This window comes from Podarcis pityusensis, assembly GCF_964106645.2.
Source record: "Podarcis pityusensis genome assembly, chromosome: 16".
Classification (NCBI taxonomy): Eukaryota; Metazoa; Chordata; class Lepidosauria; order Squamata; family Lacertidae; genus Podarcis; species Podarcis pityusensis.
Window position 1 is genome coordinate 509,196 of NC_138041.1, and position 19,948 is coordinate 529,143.

General features: G+C 47.3%; 1 protein-coding gene across 2 annotated transcripts; it reads right to left on the minus strand.

Moving 5' to 3' along the window:
- Positions 1 to 430: 430 nt before the first annotated feature.
- Positions 431 to 18,604, minus strand: SLAMF8 (SLAM family member 8). Of its 2 annotated transcripts, none has more exons than XM_080986117.1 (5): positions 18,416 to 18,604; positions 14,242 to 14,574; positions 11,037 to 11,303; positions 3,398 to 4,324; positions 431 to 1,630 (listed from the first exon to the last, which is right to left on the minus strand). In XM_080986117.1, the coding sequence occupies exons 1-4, from the start codon at positions 18,465 to 18,467 to the stop codon at positions 4,239 to 4,241; spliced, it is 738 nt and encodes a 245-aa protein (XP_080842243.1). In that variant the 5' UTR covers positions 18,468 to 18,604; the 3' UTR covers positions 431 to 1,630; positions 3,398 to 4,238. The 2 variants fall into 2 exon arrangements, with proteins under 2 accessions (XP_080842243.1, XP_080842244.1); XM_080986118.1 differs by having other exon boundaries at positions 431 to 1,607; positions 3,376 to 4,324.
- Positions 18,605 to 19,948: the final 1,344 nt, after the last annotated feature.

Sequence of the window (19,948 nt, forward strand, 5' to 3'; positions counted from 1 at the left end):
GGGCACCACGTTGGGGAAGTCTGGACTGTGCTGGCCAGCGGCGGCTCTCTGAGGTTTGAGATGTCGCCGGGAATCGAACCTGGAACCTTCCGCATGCAAAGATGGCGACCTGCCAGGAAACTGCCAAATGGGCTGTATAGGGCCAGCGCCAGGGATTTGCAGGGCTTTTGGTGATCCTACCTCCCCCCTCCCGACGCTATTTGCGGCCCCTCCTTGTTTTCCTTATTCTTGCTGCCCCCACTTGCTTGCTGGACAGAGAAGCAGCAAGGAAAAGTCAAATTGGTGAAATTAGCACACTCTGAAATTGTGCAAGAACCAAAACACACCCATCTTTCGAAATCCAAACTGATCTGAATTTTGCAATGAAGTTCTCCAACTGAAGAATATTTTACACCCCCTCCAAAAAAAACACCCACAGAAGAAGCATCTATTAAGGGAAAGGGTTATTTCATGTTAACATATTGTAGCAGGGAAATAACATGCAAGAATGCCTGGGGGGGGGGGTTGGGTATCCTCCCCCCCCAACCCAGGTATTTTAGTTTAATACACCCTCCATTAAGGAAGAATTAACATTAAAAGGCAGGCCAATTTCCATGAGGATTTTGAAGAAATAAAATAAAATGGCAAATTGCTGCAAGGAAAGCAGAGAACTGAATTTAAGACTGAAGACACTGAGAAGAGTGGAATGGACTGATCGTTTCCACCCGTGCCAACTGCGGGGATGTGGGTCCTCGTAGGATGCCCAGCCTGCCAACCCTTGGACCTGTGATAGGAATTCTGAGGTCTTAGAGATATGTTCAATGTTCATAAATGTACCAACCAAGCACGTATATAGATCAGCACAGGAAGACCAACCTGGAACCATTTTTTATTCCCAAACTGTCCCAAACTGACCAAATGTTTTCTCTGCAAGGTCAAAGGAAAATGGAAAAAGCCTCCCCATTGTTTTTTCCTTCACAAATCCTGTCTTAAGGGCACATTTAAGATATGAAAAGGGTGTGAGCCTGTGACCTGGCTCAGGAACTAAGTATTTGTCATTACAAAAGACTGGCCAGGCTCCCCAGGGTATCCAATCAAGTGAGCATTAACAGGTAACTTGCCAGACAGGAGGTAAACAACATTCAAATTTCTGTTGTAGACCGCCTTTTCTGTGATGTAGGTATGATGTGTCTGGGGGTGGTCTTGGACTCCAAGGCGGGCAATTTAAAATGTCTATACAAGGGCGGGCACACCTTTGTTCAGGGTCCTCCTCCTTTCCTGCGTGAGAGGGGGCACCCTGTTGCAACAGTTAATAAAGATCAGGCTTACTAGCTGCTTTGCTTCTCAATATTCTCTGGTTGGCCTGTTATTTTCTCCTGCCAATAGGGAACCTATGTAAGGACTCTATAAGGGAAAAGGGCAGATTTTATTTACAACAGTGGAATGGACTGATCTTTTCCACCCGGGCCTGCCAACCTTTGCCCCCCCCCCCGTGGGATTGAACCCTGAGAAAGAATCCCAGCAGCCTGCAGTTTAGCACCAGTCTGAGGGCACCAGGTTGGGGAAGGTTGGTCCACCCTGACCAGTAATGGCTTTCTGGGGTTCCAGACCAGCCCTAGCTGGAGATGCTGTTGGGGGTCTAACATGGAGCCTTTTTTTTTTTTTTTTTTTTTAAATCATATTTATTAGAATTTCCAATAATATAGAAAAATAACAGAAAAGAAAAGATAGAATACATTTAGAGCCTTACTTTCGTTATCTTCTTTCTAGGACTCCCTCCTCCCCCCCCCCGACTGTATTCCCCTTTCATTAATTTGGTTCCACAAGCTCTCACTCCCATTTTAAAACTTAATATGTTTAACCCATTAACCAATTTAAATTATACAATTTTATCATCATCCCTCATCATTAACAGAAAAAGAAAAAAGATTTTTCCCCAAGATCAACCCCAATTTCCTTCCACGAATTCCCTTTTTTTTAAACATGCCAAATCAAAATACCATAATATACAAAAGTTATATAAAGAAATAGAAGATAAAAAGTATAAGAAGTTTCAAAAAGATGGTTACATTAGCCTTTGGATTCCAAAACTCCCCCTTCCCTTCCCCGGTTTGAATTCCACATGTCCATCAGTCTATATGTTGTCAGCCTGGAGATCTCAAGTCCATGGCCAGATTTTTCCCATTCCACCTTGCCGGTTTTCTTTTAATTTGTTTATTTTAATAATGTTTAACTTCAAAAATCCAGTCTAATAGATGCCTTTAATTTCCTTGGTCTTTGCTGCTCCTCCCATTGTTCTTTCCGTGTCGTAGTTAGTCCTTTGTTCTTTTTATTCCTTACTTTCTCAGGTTTCTTGTCTTGTTCAGCTGCTAAAACGTTCTTATTCCGAAATCTGGTATCTCTACAGAGGTTTGTTGTTCAGGAACAAAAACTTACGTCCAGTCCCTTCCTTTCTTCAATAGAAAATTCTATTGTCTCCTTTTAATGTAAACACCTCTGTAGACAAAATACTATGTCAGTTTTGCAGCTTTCCCAGAAGATAAGTCCTGTGCGAATCCCAGAGTGATTTTCCACATACGACCACTTGTAATGTCCCGAAACCCCTCTAGGGGGATTGTAGTAACTTTATATCCTCTAATCCAAAAGTCAAATTGTTGTTCCTTATTTTCCGACAGTTTATATCCATATTGTGTCAAATTGTAACAGAATTAGCCAGCCAAGTCCTTGTAACAAAGTCCTCTTTATATTCTCCAGCTTTGACAGCTACTTTGACAGCTGTCAAAGTCTCCGTCTCTCTTCGCCAGGTTCTACGAATCGCCCCGGTTCCCAGGGGGGGTTGCATTTTCCCTCTCACCCTCCACTCTTCTCCTCCAGCACAATTCTTGTAATTTCCCTTCGTGGAAATAATGATTTTTGTCAGCAATAAACTTCTCTTTCGATCTTGGTTACCCAGTCCTTGTTTTAGAATGTTTACAATCAGGGGGGGGACTGACTTCCTTTTTAGATCCCCCCCGCTCGTGCCGAATCCGAAAAAAATTTCTTTTTTTCTCCTTTTGTACCCGGTTTCCCAATTACTCACGGGTTGTTGTTGATAGTCCGAATTTCCAATGGAAGAAGTCAGCGCTCTCCGTCGAATGGCATGCGGCTGCGCTCGGCAGGGGAAGCAGTGGACTCAAAGCACCACGCCACTCCCCGGCACCCGATCCGAAGCCTTTAAAAAGGCTCCTTCACGAGTCGGGAGGGCGCTAGCGGTGCCAGCCGAGTCCCCATGTCCACGGGCTCCGTGCCCGTGGTTTTTGAGGGTCCCCGCGTCGCCGGCGCAGTAGGACCCAGCCCCTGCCGAGCAGACTCCCTCCGGAGCTCGGAGGGAGTCCGCCATTCGGCGATGGCGCCAACCCGGAAGTCGCTAACATGGAGCCTTCAGCTTGTTGTACCGCTGAGCTACAGGCTTTGCTCTAAAAATAAGATGCTAGTCCTCATGGTTCTCCATAAAGGGATGTGGTTTTTTTAAAATAATTTTTATTAACAGGCCAATCACATCACATTATCACACTGATTCCAAATTATACAGCCAAATTTTAAATTTGGCTGAATTTTAAATAAAGGGATGATTTAAATAGGAACATAGGAATCATCCTTATACTGAGGTCTTTGATTAGGGACAAAATCGAGGCAGTGGTTTCGGAGGATCAGCACTGGGAAATAGGAACGTGATGCCTGGGAACACCGAAGTATGTGTGAATCACAGAATTGCAGAGCTGGAAGGGAACCCAGGGGTCATCTAGTGACCTTCAGTGCAGGAATCTCAGCAGATCCTGAGGTGTGCCTCCCTGCCAGGGACTGGTTGGGTGCAGAGGAATGGTGGGAGGAACCAGCTGGATCACGGGGAATAATTAGCAAATGTTAATTCAGACTTCTCTCTCTCATTTTCTAATATAGTCAAACCTCGGTTCTCGAACGGCTCCATTTTCGGACGCTTCGGCTCCCGAACGCCGAAGACCGGGAAGTAAATGCTCTGGTTTACGAACATTTTTCGGAACCTGAACGTCCGGCGCAGCTTCCGCTTGAGTGCAAGAAGTTCCTGCGACCAATCGGAAGTCGAATGGCCTTCTGGAGTGGATTACCTTTGACAACCGAGGTTTGACTGCAAAGGGGAACCAAAGCAAGGGGCGGACGAGAAGTGGGAGCACTGGAAAACGGCAGGAGGCGGCTGGATTTCCACACTTCGCTCAGGAAGCAGCTGCAGAGCCACTGGCTATTCACAGGCGCATGAAGAGAGTGATGAGGGCAGGTGCCAAAACAGCTCTGACAACGTGGGAGAAGAAGAGGCCGGCCGCGAAAAGTCCTGCAAAGAAAAAAAAAGGGGGGAGATGTTCCCGATTAAATGGAGCCAGGAATGGCCACTGACTTGGATGGCTTTAAAAGAGTGTTATGTACTGAGTTGAATAGGATCCAAAAGGCACAATAGGATCCAGAATGCAGCAGTCTGATTGGTCCTAAAACAATAGGATCCAGAATGCAGCAGTCTGATTGGTCCGCAGGAGCCACCCAATCCAGCTCCAGGTGGAAGTGAATCCGCAACCTGATTGGCCTACAGGAGAATCCCGGAATTAGCCAATCACGTGGGGCCCATTGTGTAAATAACGTATATAAAGCAGACATTCTGGGGGAGCTTCCATTCCTCCTCACCACTAAAGAGCATGAAATCCGCTCTCGACTCTGAGTATATTTCAAAGAGGATGGGACGAATTCAGGGAGGGGAAGAGGGCTCTCAAGGGCTGCCAGACACGATGGCTCTGCGATGGTTCTGAGTGGCAGTGGCTGGGAACCACAGGAGGGGAGAGAGTTGCTCTCGCACTCAGATCCCGCTTGTGGGTTTCGCACAGGCATCTGGCTGACCACTGTGAGAAGAGGAGGCTGGACTAGATGGAGAAGCCACAACAGAAGGAGCAGGTGGAGGCGCAAAGGAATATCAGACTTGGAAACACCTGTGTCACCGGATCAGATTCATCCATTTTGCTGAATTAATTGGCTTTGGGGGGAAATTAATCGTCACTGTTTTGTACAGTGGTACCTCAGGTTAAGTACTTAATTCGTTCCGGAGGTCCGTTCTTAACCTGAAACTGTTCTTAACCTGAAGCACCACTTTAGCTAATGGGGCCTCCTGCTGCTGCCGCGCCGCCGGAGCACGATTTCTGTTCTCATCCTGAAGCAAAGTTCTTAACCCAAGGTACTATTTCTGGGTTAGCAGAGTCTGTAACCTGAAACGTCTGTAACCTGAGGTACCACTGTATTGCGTTATTATCCTCCTTAGTGGGTTGGGCACCTTTCAAGGTGACCCGGAAACAACAATTAATCCAGAATGCAGCAGCTAGACTGGGGACTGGGAGCGGCCGCCGAGACCACATAACACCGGTCCTGAAAGACCTACATTGGCTCCCAGTACGTTTCCAAGCACAATTCAAAGTGTTGGTGCTGACCTTGAAAGCCCTAAACGGCCTCAAAGGCCCAGTATACCTGAAGGAGCATCTCCATCCCCATCATTCAGCCCGGACACTGAGGTCCAGCTCCAAGGGCCTTCTGGCAGTTCCCTCCCTGCGAGAAGCCAAGTTACAGGGAACCAGGCAGAGGGCCTTCTCGGTGGTGGCGCCCGCCCCATGGAACACCCTCCCACCAGATGTCAAGGAAATAAGCAACTATCTGACGTTTAGAAGGCAGATAGGGCTGAAGGCAGCCCTTTTTAGGGAAGTTTTTAATGACAGAGGTTTTAATGTATTTTTAATCTCTTGTTGGAAGCCCTACAGAGTGGGCAGGGTATAAGTAATCTATTATTATTATATATTATTTGGGGGTGGGATGGGGGAGCACAAGACCCCCAAAAGGACCATCTCAGTGTTATCCCCACCCAATTGCCCATTGAACTTCAGAGGGTAGAGGGATGGCAATCAGGAAAAGCACCCCCCCAGGAGAATTCAGCTCAGAGGACGTGTGCGAAAAGGCACTTCATCCAGGTACCCACATCCCAACCCGTAAATACTTTCCCAGGGAGATGTGGCCACCTATGGCTTTCAGAATGAGCTGGTTCTAAATGAAATGAATAAATTAAAATAAAGCTCGCAGAAGCCCCCAGACGGCACATACATGCTTGCTTGGCATGGCAGATATAATTACCTTTTTGCTTTCTCTCTCCAACAGCCTCCCCGTGTTCCAGGGGTTAGGCAAATAATGACTTAAATGACTTCAAAAAGAATGGATGAATACCAAATAATGAATTACAGTGAATAATGCAGGGGAACGGCTAAAAGGGTTCTGGAGAGGGAACATTTGCTCCGGCGCACTTCAGAAATGACGCCATCGTCTCAGCCCAGCTGACAAATGCGCTATTCTCCAAAAAGGGGAAATAATAATGTTAATTTGGCAAGCTTGATTATTTCAAATATTTGCTGCGTAGTTTGGATTCCAGATGCTCCAACAGGATAGGATTGTTAGTATTATTATTTTGATGAGAAGTGGAAATCTCAAAAATATTTCTGGCCATTGATGGTCTCTCTTTAGCTTGTCTGCATATCAGCTCATCTGGAGGCGCAGCCCGGGCTGTGATTTGTAACTTGAATTGCGCCAGACCTCAGCTCCTGGGCTAAACAGCTTCAAGTGATAATGCAAAGTGATCCCAATTTCTCCACCCTCACCTCTTAGGGATGTTGCAGGAATTTATGTACAGGTTGTGGGGGGGGGGGTTGCCCCTCCAGCAGATCTCATGCACATGCAGCCCACTACCAAAATCAGCACCATCACTTTTGTGACTTTTGTGATTTGTCCCCACAAAACGTTTCATCACAGTTTCTTCCTATCTATTCAAAGGGCCTTTGCTGCACAATACCAAATGTAAGAATTCACTGATCAATGTATCTCTGTACTGGCTCACTGGGAAAACTTCAGAAATTCCTATAGACATGTGAGCTCAGCTACTCAGCAGCCCCTCTGCCTGAGGGATAATCTCTGGCATCCTGATACCTGAGGGCCAGACAGGTAGCCATTCCAGAAATAACAAACCCAGATGAAGACAAAAGGGTGGGATTAACGTGGCTGGGAAACAGGGAAATGTAAACATCTCTTTTGTTCCACTTGATGGGTGTTTGGTGGAGGGCAAGGGGAACCATGGGGCAGGGTCCAGGATGTTCAGATTACGGCCACCAGACCTCCCCTTTCATGATGTAACCGGGATGTATGAGTGATGTAGTTTGGGGGGGGTGTAACATGGGGATGAGCAGCTAATAAAAGTTTGGGTTCTCTTTTGTTTGGGGCTTCCATCTTGTTCCACCTGGTGGCAGGTGGGAGTCCTGTCCAGTCTTCAATAAAGACCAAGCCGACTGGCTGCTGTTTTGCTCTGGTCTTCCTGGCTGGTGTCCTTGTTTTTCGTCCAAGGGAGCCTCAGATTTCTCTGTTAACAGGGATGATGGAAGTTGTAGTACAACAATATTCGGGGGGGGGGGTCAAAGGGTGCCCATCAGAGAGGGGGGGGGCACAAGAATCAGGATCAGGCCAACGGCCCATCTAGCCCAGTATCCTGCAGGAACCTGCAAGCAGGATCTGGGCACCAGAGCAACTCTCCCCTCTGGTGGTTTTCAGCAACGGGTGTTCAGCTGCTTCCAACGGTGGAGACAGAGCAGATTCATGGTGGCTGGCAGCCCTCTCCCCTCCACTGATAGCCCTCTCCTCCATTAATTTGTCTAATCTTCCTTTACAGGTTGGTGAGCCTTTCTGCCTCCTGTGGCAGAGAGTTCCACTGTCTAACTGTCACTGAAATTCTACTCAGTATTGATTCAGAGCAGATTCCAATGCATAGTTAGCAGAGTAACAACTTAAACACTGTTGCACTTTTCCTTCTCCTCCTGCGATGAGGCATTTTAATGAGGTATTTTAATATTTCAATGTTTTAATGTTGTATTTTAATTTTGTTTTAAGTTGTAATCATTCAGCTTGTTTTTATTATTGCTTGTTAGCCGCCCTGAGCCTGGCCTTGGCTGGGGAGGGAGGGGTATACATAAAAAGTTGTTGTTGTTGTTGTTGTTGTTGTTGTTGTTATTATTATTATTATTATTATTATTATTATTATTATTACAATTACGGGGGGGGCACATCTTTAAAGTTAAATGTTACAAATATTATGCCTGAATGTATCCTTCCAACTTGACAGTTCACGGAAGGTACCTAGCTTTAAAAATAATATAAAATCATCTCCTTTCCCAGTTCCCTCCATTCCAGTGCTATTTTCCCCTTGAAAAAGGACTCCAGGAAGTTCCCAGAGGTGACAATTGCTGGGCTCATTGTTAGCCAAAGGAAGCCAGATCTCATCCCCTGACTCGCCTCGGGCTCCAGACATGCAAAGGAACTTCTATTGTACTTTTGGGTGGTGGGTACTTAAGACATATTTGTCTATGCTCACCTTATACCTGAGTCTTGCCCTGACATGTCTGCTTATGCTAATCTTGTACCAAGGACTTGTCTGGACATGTTTGCCAAGGTGAAGCCCTCCCCTTTGGTGACATGTCAGTGATGCAGCAATGATGTAGCAACGATGCTGTATGAACTGTATTCTGGGATGTGGTGGGAAAGTTTTAAAAGTCCTTGTCACCCCATCCTCAGGGTTCAAATTTCCTGTTTGAACCTATTGCGCAATAAACTTTGGTCTACAGCTATTTGCTCCGGTTGGCTGGACTCCTTCCTTTCTTCCGCAGGGACCTGCGGGCTCTGCCCGACCAGCTGGGGGACGGAGCAGCCTCACACCTAGATTTTTCCGTAACAAACACGTTGCAGGATCCCCCCAAAATAGATCAGAGGCAATTCATATTTCATCCAGCAGAGCTTTACTGCTACTGAAGGCAAATGAGCATAATGGTCACAAATCCAATACAGTGGTACCTCGGGTTACATATGCTTCAGGTTACATACGCTTCAGGTTACAGACTCCGCTAACCCAGAAATAGTGCTTCAGGTTAAGAACTTTGCTTCAGGATAAGAACAGAAATCTTGCTCCAGCGGTGTGGCAGCAGCAGGAGGCCCCATTAGCTAAAGTGGTGCTTCAGGTTAAGTACCGTTTCAGGTTAAGAACGGACCTCCGGAACGAATTAAGTACTTAACCCAAGGTACCACTGTACAGTCATACCTCGGGTTACAGACACTTCAGGTTGCGCGATTTCGGGTTGCGCACCGTGCCAAACCCAGAAGTGCCGGAACGGGTTCCTTCCAGGTTTCGGCGCTTGCGCATGCGCTGAATCACAACCCGCGCATGCGCAGATGCGGCACTGCGGGTTGCGGATGCTGTGGGCTGCGAACGTGCCTCCCGCACGGATCACGTTTGCAACCCGAGTGTCCACTGTACATTCAGGATTGGCACTACCCATAAGAAATCCAGTTGCAGCAGGTTTAACTTAAGCTGACAGTAACTTAGAATAAGACTAAGCCTTAACACTTTGTTCAGAACACCACACCAGAAGGAAAGAGAGACAGAAAGTGAAGCCCCGGCTCCTCCGGGCCTTATTATTATTATCATCGGCATGACCTTGACAGAAAGAGATAACAGAACCAGTCTAAGCCAGCTGTGCTCAGCTTCTCGGAAGGAATAACCCAAACCTCATGAACCTTCTGCTTGCTTCTTTCACACAAAGATCCTTCCAGAGCCCTCTTGAATGAATTATAATAGAATAGGAAAGATCAGTGCATCAGATCAATATTTTTTTGCACTAAGAAATGCAAACTGACATTAACAATGCGCTGCTTGAAGAAGTCCTTCCTTTTTTCTGTCCTAAATCTTCCAACATCCAGCCTCATCAGACGCCCATCAACTATGAAAGAGGGATAAAAGCTTTTCTCTACCACTTTCTCAAGGCTGTGCCTCGTTTTATTCACCCCCCCTTTCCTCTAATCTAAAAAGCCCCAAACGCTGCGACCATTGCTCACAGGGGAGATGCTCCATCCTGGTGACCCTTCTTCCTGCCCTTTTCTGAACTTTTCCCCAACTCTGCAACATCCTTTCGGAGGTGACCTCCTGTCCTTTCTATCACAGGCTACGGTCTCGAATGGATTACCCCTTAAAAACTGGGTACATCACGCTGCCCAACTGATGGGCAGATAGGACCTCTCAGTGACCGAGATCAAAGAACTTCCCTTATATTCCCAGAAAAATATTGTCTAACGAACCATAAGGGCAGTGGCAACTAAAAACGACCTAAACTCTATGTACACATCCACATGCGCCTCATTATATTTCAGACTTAGAGAGGCCCACGAACATACACCTTATTTCAATTAACTGACTTTACAATTAAATACAATAAACTCTGCTTATAGAGATGGAAGACACAGAGGCAGACCAACAAATGAACGTGTTTGCATTAGGGGATGTCCTGAGGACCTTATGCATTATCTCTTGCACTGCCCCTTATATAATGAAGCAGGAGAACGATTTCTAGCACCTATAATGACAAGGTCCCCTGGCCAGAACCCCTCTGACATGATTTTATATCTCCTCACAGACATAGATAAGTATGTGACCTGGTGTGTAGCACTCTTTGCAACTGCCGCTAGGAAAATTAGAGCAAATTATATAGCCACCAACTGTAAAGGAGATGAATTTATTTGACCCTACCTACATCAAGCTATATTCTATCTTTATCACCAAACTCCGAATATGATTGCACATTGTATTAATTAACATTATTTTTTAATATATTTGTGGCCGTGTGGTGATTTTAGTCTATAAATTTTTATTGTTTAATGTCTTAACCTGTATATAATTAAGGTACTTTTATAGCTCTGTTTGGAGTAGGTAATGTCTTGATAACAGAAATGTTTTAAGTTTTTTGCATTAATCCAGCATATTTTCTTTTAATTGTTGAATGATCCAGTGTACATTGTGGCAGCCTTTGGCTATGTGCAATAAAACGGACTGACTGACCACAGGTTACGGCGCCCGTCTTTGGTCTTCTGAGCCACTGCAATATTGAGTGGCAGGACGTGATGGCAACGGGCGGGAAATAAATCGAAATATTACTCACCTGCAGCTGCAGATTTTGGGCACGAAGCATAGGGCAAGACCTCCCAAGCTTTCTGGGTCCCCAAGGCCTGCGCGGAGCAGGTGTAAGAGTCATCTTTGTTCTTGGCTTTCAAGGTGAGGTGCAGCCTGGCGTCAGCAGAAGCCGTGTCCCCTGTTTTTGTATTCTTCCAGGAGTAGGTCACCCAAACTTTGGCTCCAGCTCCAGCCTCACACAGCAAACTGAGCTTGCAGGAGCTGTTGGCCAACCTTTCTCCCGTGATGTTGATGTCTGAAACGGGAGGGAGAGAAGGGGTGGGCAAGAGACAGGGTCAAGGGACAGGGTCAGGAAATCACAGCCATCTTCCACTCTCGGAAGTTGGAGCCAGCCTGCAACCTGCCGCCTCAGAGGGCAGGGCCCGAACCAACGGATTCAAATCTCAGGAAAGGAGATCCAGACTAAACATTAGGAAGTTCCTGGTGCAAAGAGCGGCTTGACTGTGGAACAGACTCCCCGGGAAGGTGGCGGACTCAGAGACAGGTCGTGGCCGGATCCAGCGTGGGCTCTGCCAAGGTTTGGCAAAAACAATAACGCTAGAAAAATGCCACCTGTGCTGCTGATAGGAGTAGTACGACTGTGCAATACGTTGGCGGCTAATATACACACAATAATTACCAAAATGATTATGCATTCTTTATCAATCTTCTGAAAAAAATACAAGACCTTCTGCAAAGCCACAGAGACTTGCGAACTACCCAGCCTAAGATGAACCTATAATGTCTGATTTCAATAGATTTTTCAAGTGCTTTGCTCAGTCTTTTGTTTTCTTCATCTTTTTAGGTAAGTTCATGAAGATACCAACAAAAGGTAAGTTCGGTGTTGTTCACAATACTGAGAGATGCTAGTGAAGTTGTAGATAGATGTTAATGTCTGCAACTTCATTAACATCTATCTACAGCTTCACTGGCATCTCTCGGTATTGCGAAGATAAAGAAAACAAAACACCGAGCTAAGCACTTGAAAAATCTATTGAAATCAGACATTATAAGTTCATCTTAGGCTGGGTAGTTCGCAAGTCTCTGTGGCTTTGCAGAAGGTCTTGCATTTTTCTCAGAAGACTGATAAAGAATGCATAATCATTTTGGTAATTATTGTGTGTATATTAGCCGCCAATGTGTTGCATGAGTCGTACAAGGTCTTGTAAAAGGCTTAAGGAAATGGGTCCCCAGGTGCATGTTAGCTGGAAAGGGGGTCCTGTGGGATGTAACATCACCGTAGCAGTCAAGTTCAACATTTCCTGTTTGCCCAGAGGGGACGCACAGGGGGGTGTTACTCTAGCCAGTATAACTTCCTGTGACACCTGGTCTGGAGCATCCTCCCTCTGCGTGTGAACAGGTAGATGGGCGTGACCCTGGCAGACCCCATAAAAGGACCGGTTCTGCAGCCATCTGCTCCCTTGAGACCCTTCTCCTTCTCTGGACGCTTTTGCTGTCTGCTGGTTCTCAGCCAGCAGCGCATGGGCTCATTCCTCACAAGAGGATGAATCCACACCTTTCTCTGTATCTGTAACTACAAGCTAAAGCCGGCCTTCAGGATCATACCGTGAACTGAATGTGAGTAAACCTTGTTACTTTTAAGGGAAGACCCTTGTGTCTTTATTCTTTTTAAGAGGGAATAAAAGGGGAATTTACCAGGAAAAACAAAACACCAGGAATTTACCAGGAACAACAGAGATTCAAATGAATCTACCAGCTGGCTCCCTGCTATATAGTGGGGAATGTACTCTGCTTCTGACTCACTAGCGTGAGTGAGGAAGGATAATATAGAACCAATATATCCTCTCCTGCTATCCACAGTATTCTCACAAGTCCTGGGTCTGGAAAGGGTGAAGACACCTCACTGAGAGTGGTCACTCAACACTTTTCAACATTTCAGGCAGGAGTCTTTCCCCCCAAGATGCCATGGAGGAGGGAACCTGGGGCCGTCTGGACGTGAAGTGCCTGCTCTACCACTGAACTGCAGCCTGACAACCAGGATATTTTGACCCTTTTCCTTTGCCAGGGTTACATATGTTCTTGCCAAGCAAGCAATCAGGTGCCTGCCCTCACTTTGCTTCAAAGTTTGACGGTTGCATCTAGCAAATAAGATCTGCTGAAGAAGGATAATTTTAGCTGCTGTTGCAACATTTAAAACTAAAAGCAGCCACCCAACTTTCTTCTCTTCTTGAGTTTGGTGTAACTTCTCGATTGAGGAACTGACAATTTCTTGGAAAACGCCTGAACTTAGTAGCTGCCAGACACGGCTTTGATTAGTCACAGAATCGTAGAGTTTCCAAGGGTCATGTAGTCTAACTTCCTGCAATGCAGCGATCACTGCTAAAGCATCCTTGCCAGACGCCCCCCCCCCCCCCGTTGGAGAGCCTGCCCTGTGGGGGTGTTAGGATCCCTGCTGCATGATTGCAGTCATGGGATTGTTGTCTTTCACATGACGGTGTATGTTTTGACTCCACCGAGTGGGACGTGACGGAGACAGGATGTTTTGTGTTCCTGTGTTCCGTGAAGTGGGACTATTGTCCTTTGTCCCTTTTCTCTTTGCTGTCTGATGCTAGAGAGAGAGGGAGCCAGGTTGCAGTGCTCCGTGCGTGTTTATATGAAAATAAAGTAGATTAGCCAAAATGCTGAGTTGCTGAGGTCTGTCACGCGAAATGCGCAAACTCTGCGGATCCCTAAGTGTGCCGGTGTCGGTTGGCATCGGTCACTGTGATGTTCAGGCTGAAGAAAACTTTTGAAGCTCCCGAATGAATGAGCAGGAGGGAGAGAACATGCCAGTCGGGCATTCTTCTTTGAGCTGATAGCAGCCTGTGCCCTTTTACTATTAAGTTCAAATTCTCTGCCTTGAACTAAGGCCACAGCCCTACCATACATTTATGAACCTATCTGCTTTAGTATTTTAACTTTTGTATGTTTTAAAGTATTGCTGTGATTTTTCCTTGATTTCCTTGTCATTTTTTAAAAATAATCAAGTGGTGTACATATGAAATAATGAAATAAATAAATACATCTATAACTCGTACAAAGTGCATAACTTCCCGCTCCAAGAATCCTGGGAACCGTAGTTCATTCAATGTAGCTCTCTGGGTGGGGAACTGTGGTTCCCGGGATTCTTGGGGGCGGGTGCTTCAAATGCGCATGGGAGGTGCTTGAATTTGCAGTTCTTAGAAGTTACTTACGGAAGACGAAGAGCGTGTAGCGGTTCAGCGTCTTGGAGCCTTCCTGGGTGAACGCCGAAATGTCATAGCCTCCTCCGTCTTCCAAGGTGAGGTTATGGATTTGGAAGGCAGGTTCCTCCTCCAGGAAAGACACCCTTTCGGAATATCTTGGGTCTAGGACCGTGATGGGCTTCCCTTGCTCCCACATAGCGACGGCCTTGCTGGGTGGGCCGACAGACCTCAATATGAGACCCGAGAAAATGGTCCCTTTTGGAATCACAACAGGAAGACTGACCGAGTGCCCCACATATTTGGGGCCTAATTCAGCGTGGGTCGCTGCAGGACTGTCTGCGCCTTGGAGAGGAGAGAAAGAAGAGGGAAGAAAGTGAATTTGGAGAGGATGAGATTCACGCGCCATCAACAGGAACCAGGTTGAGACATTGACCAGAGTGTTTCAGCAACCTGGGTTTTTGGGGGGGCAGTGGGGGTCGGACGTTAGATAGGCTTGCAAAGCAACTGAGGGGGGAGGCACATGAGCTGATAAGCCGTTTCAAAATGGGGAGGAGTTAGGGGGAAATCCAGGGGGCACAGCCAAGTCCCCCATCTCCTCACACCCCTTTCATAGAATGGTTGAATCATAGGGGCTATGAGGGTCTTCTGGTCCAAATCCCAGCAATGCAGGAATCACATCTAAAGCATCCATGTGATGACAGACGGCTGTCCATCCTCTGCTTAGAAACCTCCAAGGAAGGAGAGCTCAATGAGGGAATTTGTTCCACTGTTGGACAGCTCCTGCCCTCAGAAAATTCTTCCTAATGCTTAATTGGAGTCTCCTGCCTTGCTATTTGAATCTCTTGGTTTGGGTCCTGCCTTCTGGAGAGAACAAACCCGCTTTGATTTCTGTGGGACAGCCCTTGAGATATTTGAAGACGGGCCCATCTTACCCATTGAGGCTAGTGGCGCGGGACACCAGGACACTGGAGGGCGCCAGGCGAGAGTCCGGGGAACATGGGACGTGGGTGGCGCTGTGGGTTAAACCACAGAGCCTAGGACTTGCCGATCAGAAAGTTGGCGGTTGGAATCTCGGCGACGGGGTGAGCTCCTGTGGCTCGGTCCCTGCTCCTGCCCACCTAGCAGTTCGAAAGCACGTCAAAGTGCAAGTAGATAAATAGGTATCGCTCCGGCGGGAAGGTAAACGGCATTTCCATGTGCCGCTCTGGTTGGCCAGAAGCTGCTTAGTCCTGCTGGCCACATGACCCGGAAGCTGTATGCCGGCTCTCTCGGCCAGTAAAGCGAGATGAGCGCCGCAACCCCAGAGTCGGTCACGACTGGACCTAATGGTCAGGGGTCCCTTTACCTTTAACCTGCAATCCTGCACACAGGCAGGGCTCTCATAAATGGAGGATAGTGTGAGGATATTCCGTTCCACCTTCAGAACAGACGTGTGGAATTGTTGCATGTCACATGTCTGTTTACACTCCAGCACAGCTTGCTGGGAACTTCTGTATGTGTATAGCTTTTGCTTTTGCTGTCTTGCTTGTACACCAAGGAGATTGGACATGTTTTCCTTTTGTCCTGCTGCATGCTGAATAAACTGTTTGCAAATATGCTCACACAACTTCTGCCACTTCTGTTGTGCAATGTTTACTCTGCTGAGTAGCCTGCCCCAGCTTCTGCAGCTCAGGTCGCTGATGCTGCACCAAGGACTGGAGATCGTCTGGAGCCAGTTGGGGGCCTGCCAATTGCCCCCCTTTCCTTCGCTGCATGCCAACAGAGAGCATCAACGGCTCCTAGTCTCCTCCTCCCCCTGTTGGAGGCAGTATACCTGGGAATATCATCTGCTGGGAATTGCAAGGGGGTTGCTGCAGTTACGCTTCTGGGCTTCCCAGTTTGGGGCTTCTGGCTGGACACTGTGAGAACCAGATGCGCCCCCTTTGGCCTGATCCAGAAGCCAACCTCTTCTGGCCCCAGGCCCAGAAGCAGTCTCTCTAGAGTCCTAGGCAGTGCTTCCCCCGCCCTAAAAAAATCTTTAGGGGTGCTCTCATTTTGATTCAAGAAAATCACCCTTTTAAAGTTCAAGTCAGGAAAAATAAATACAATAAATGGACAAAAGCACAAAGATTCACAAAATGTTTAGGGGTACGTATACCCTGGGTACCCCCAGAAAAAGCACTGGTCCTAGGTTCTTAGAGCCCTCTGGCCACTGTGGGGATAAGAGGTGGGACTAGCAGGTCCTGGTGCCACTGACGCTGGGATGTTCTGTTGTTCACATCTGTCTGACACCCACAGAGGATGCTTCGTGTTGTTGTCTCCCACCACCCGGTCAAGTTATGCTTCTCTCAAAATGCCACTAGCTGACACAATACTTCTTGAGCAATTAATGGCGATGACCTTGCTTGTTTTACAGGCACACACCCAAACCCGATTGCCAAATCTTTCCAGATCAGTTCCTCTTACTCCTAAAAACAACCATGAGGAACATCTCCTCAGAATCCAGGTTGAATCCAGAGCCCAGAAGCTGGATCAGGCCCAAGGGGGCCCATCAAAGCAAGCCTCCTGTTCTCACGGTGGTCTTGCAAAAGCCCTTAAGACCTAGAAATCTTGATAGACTGCCTCTGGACCTGGAGGTTCCACCAGGACCTAAGAAGGGTCCCAGCCAGTGCAGCCTTCTTGCTTTGCAGTGGCCAAATGCCACTCAGAACCACCACCACCACCACCACCACCAACAACAACAACAATTTATTTTTAGGGCTTTCCACAGGACAGGCACCACCATCAAGGAGGCCCTCTGCCTGGTTCCCTGTAACTTGGCTTCTCGCAGCAAGGGAACCGCCAGAAGCACAATTCAAAGTGTTGGTGCTGACCTTGAAAGCCCTAAAAGGCCTCAGTCCAGTATACCTGAAGGAGCATCTCCACCCCCTTTGTTCTGCCCAGACACTGAGGTCCAGATCTGAGGGCCTTCTGGTGGTTCCCTTGCTGCGAGAAGCCAAGTTACAGGGAACCAGGCAGAGGGCCTTCTTGGTGGTGGCATCCGCCCTGTGGAACGCCCTCCCACCAGATGTCAAAGAGAAAAACAACTACCAGACTTTTAGAAGACATCTGAAGGCAGCCCTGTTTAGGGAAGCTTTTAATGTTTGATGTATTACGGTTTTTTAATATTTTGTTGGAAGCCACCCAGAGTGACTGGGGAAACCCAGCCAGATGGGCGGGGTATAAATAAAAAATCATCATCATCATCATCATCATCATCATCATCATCATAACACAGTGGGCACGAGCATCGTAAGGCCAGAACCCCAATTTGCAGCTTTTCCATCAGGCTACAGGCAAAGGCGAGAGATGAGACCTTGGGGAACCAGCAATCCTGGTTCTCCTCCCGCCCCCAAAATCTCCCCTTTCTAGTCTGCTGCTACAACAATTCTCTGGGGCTGGGGCTGTTTGCATAGCAGGGTGATTTGCAGTGACAAAGGGACCCCAGCACCTTCTGGACTCACAAGCCCACCTAATTCCACCTCTGGGCACAGACTCTGTGATTTTTGCATTGCAGGGGCCGGACTGGGTGGCCCGTCGGGTCTTGTCCATCTCTATAGTTCTATGAGTCTACAGAACGTGTGCTTAAAAACCAAAACCAAAAGCCAACAACTCATTGCGCCCTTCAGCACCCCATAATAACCAGATATTTATTTTCAACGCTTCTGAGAAAATGTCCCGCCCATGATTCCGTGGTTGCAGTTAACCAGCCACGATTTCGTCTTTTTTGTTAAGTGCTCATCAGAAGGGGTTGGGGTTTTTTGTTTTTTGGGCACCTTGAGCTCTTTGGAGAAAAGGTGAGATACAAATGGGATATCATAGTTCACCCTCACCCAGCAAATACACCTTTAATAGGAAATTGCCTTTTTCCTGGTTGTGGAATGAACAAATGCCCACTGGGAAGACGGATAAACACCCTGTAAGCAAATCTGCCTGAAGCTCATTGTCAAATAACCTCTCTGAAAACAACCTGGAAAATTTCCGCAATAAAGACTGGATATTGTCTAACATCTCTGTGAGCAACTGGGGATAAATGTGAAATAAGCAGGGAGCCCTATACCTCCACACACATTGCTTGCTCGTGCAAGAGGCAGCAAGGGCATTGCATTATGGAACACACACAGAGAGAGGGAGTTTAACAGAGAGTCACCTGGATTTTACTCACTTGTAGCTTGGAAGGTGAAGACGAGGAAGAGGAAGGCAACAGCTGGATCCATGTTGGTGTCACGGTGGAGAGATCAGCCCCAAGGAAAACGTGTGAGGAGCCTGGACAGCTCAGCCAGGGACACCAGCTTCTCCTTCCCTTTTCTGCAACTTGGCCCAGCCAAGGATGGGGAGAGGCTTCCTCCTGCCCGCCCTTCTTGTAGGCTTGGCCGTTGGATGACACCCAGAGTGGACCCTGGGGACATGTGACCAGGCCCCATGTACACAGTAGCCAGAGACCTCCCTCTGGGTTTAGGAAACACACACACACGAGGAACGTCCTTGCCACTTCTGCTTGAGGAAGGAGGATTGGGTGTGCAAGCTTTGGGATCCACTAGGACCGTGGGAGAAAAAAGGCCTTCTTGGGGGGGGGGGGTTAATGCTGTTGAAGGGGCCATTAGAATATTGTTCTCTATATGACCCCCCCCAAAAGAAAACTGTTTAAGGCATTTTCTCCTCTCTCATGTGTTATCCCAAAGAGGGGAGGTTTTGAAGGTTCTTCACCAGCCAGAAGAACAAGGCTGTTCCTTGCTGAGATGTTGCAGTGAAAATAGGCCTATCTCAGGAATGTCTGGCTTGGACGAGTAAAGGATAAAGAGCAAGGCTGAATAGGCTGAATGGATGTTATTGTAACCCCAGAGGGATGGACTGGACACACGTGAAACAAGGAAGTCCAAATATGGAGAAACGAAAGCTAAATTCTATACCACTTGGGTTGCAAACACAATCCGTGCGGGAGGCATGTTCGCAACCCGCAGCGCGGCATCTACGCACGTGCGGGTTGCGATTCAGTGCTCCTGCGCATGTGCAAAGTGCAATTTAGTTTCTGCGCATGCGCGAGCTCCAAACCCCGGAAGTAACCCATTCCGTGCAACTTGAAGCGTCTGTAACCCAAGGTATGACTGTACTGTATATGTTTAAACAGATCATCTATCACGAAGACGCCACAATATCTGTGGTACTTCAGTCCAACGAAACCAAACTCTGGGTAAGCGCTTGAAATCTCGCTTTGCTCTGAGATTGGGGTGCCAGGCAACATTATGCTTCTGTTTGTGACATATAACCGATGAGTCCATTCCACTCAAGTCTGGTGCCCTGGAGTAAAGTCTATAATGCGCTGGTTCAAATATCTATAGAATCACGCTGGAGAGACCTGTCAGGAGTAAGCATGGACCAATGGTACCAAATAGTATGGGAAACAGCCCTACTAGAAAAACTAACCAACAAACTGAAACTGAAACGGGGACAAATGGAAGAAGACACCTTCACCCCAGTATGGCTCCCCTTTATCACACCCACAGCCCAACAAGAAAACGACAAAAATCCACCAACGGCATACAAATCAATATGGCGATCCTGATCCAAAACACCCACCCACCCCATGCACACATGAAAACAAAATTCACCACAGCCAACCACAAAGAAACAACCACACCCTACGGCAGGCATAGGCAAACTCGGCCCTCCAGATGTTTTGGGACTACAACTCTCATCA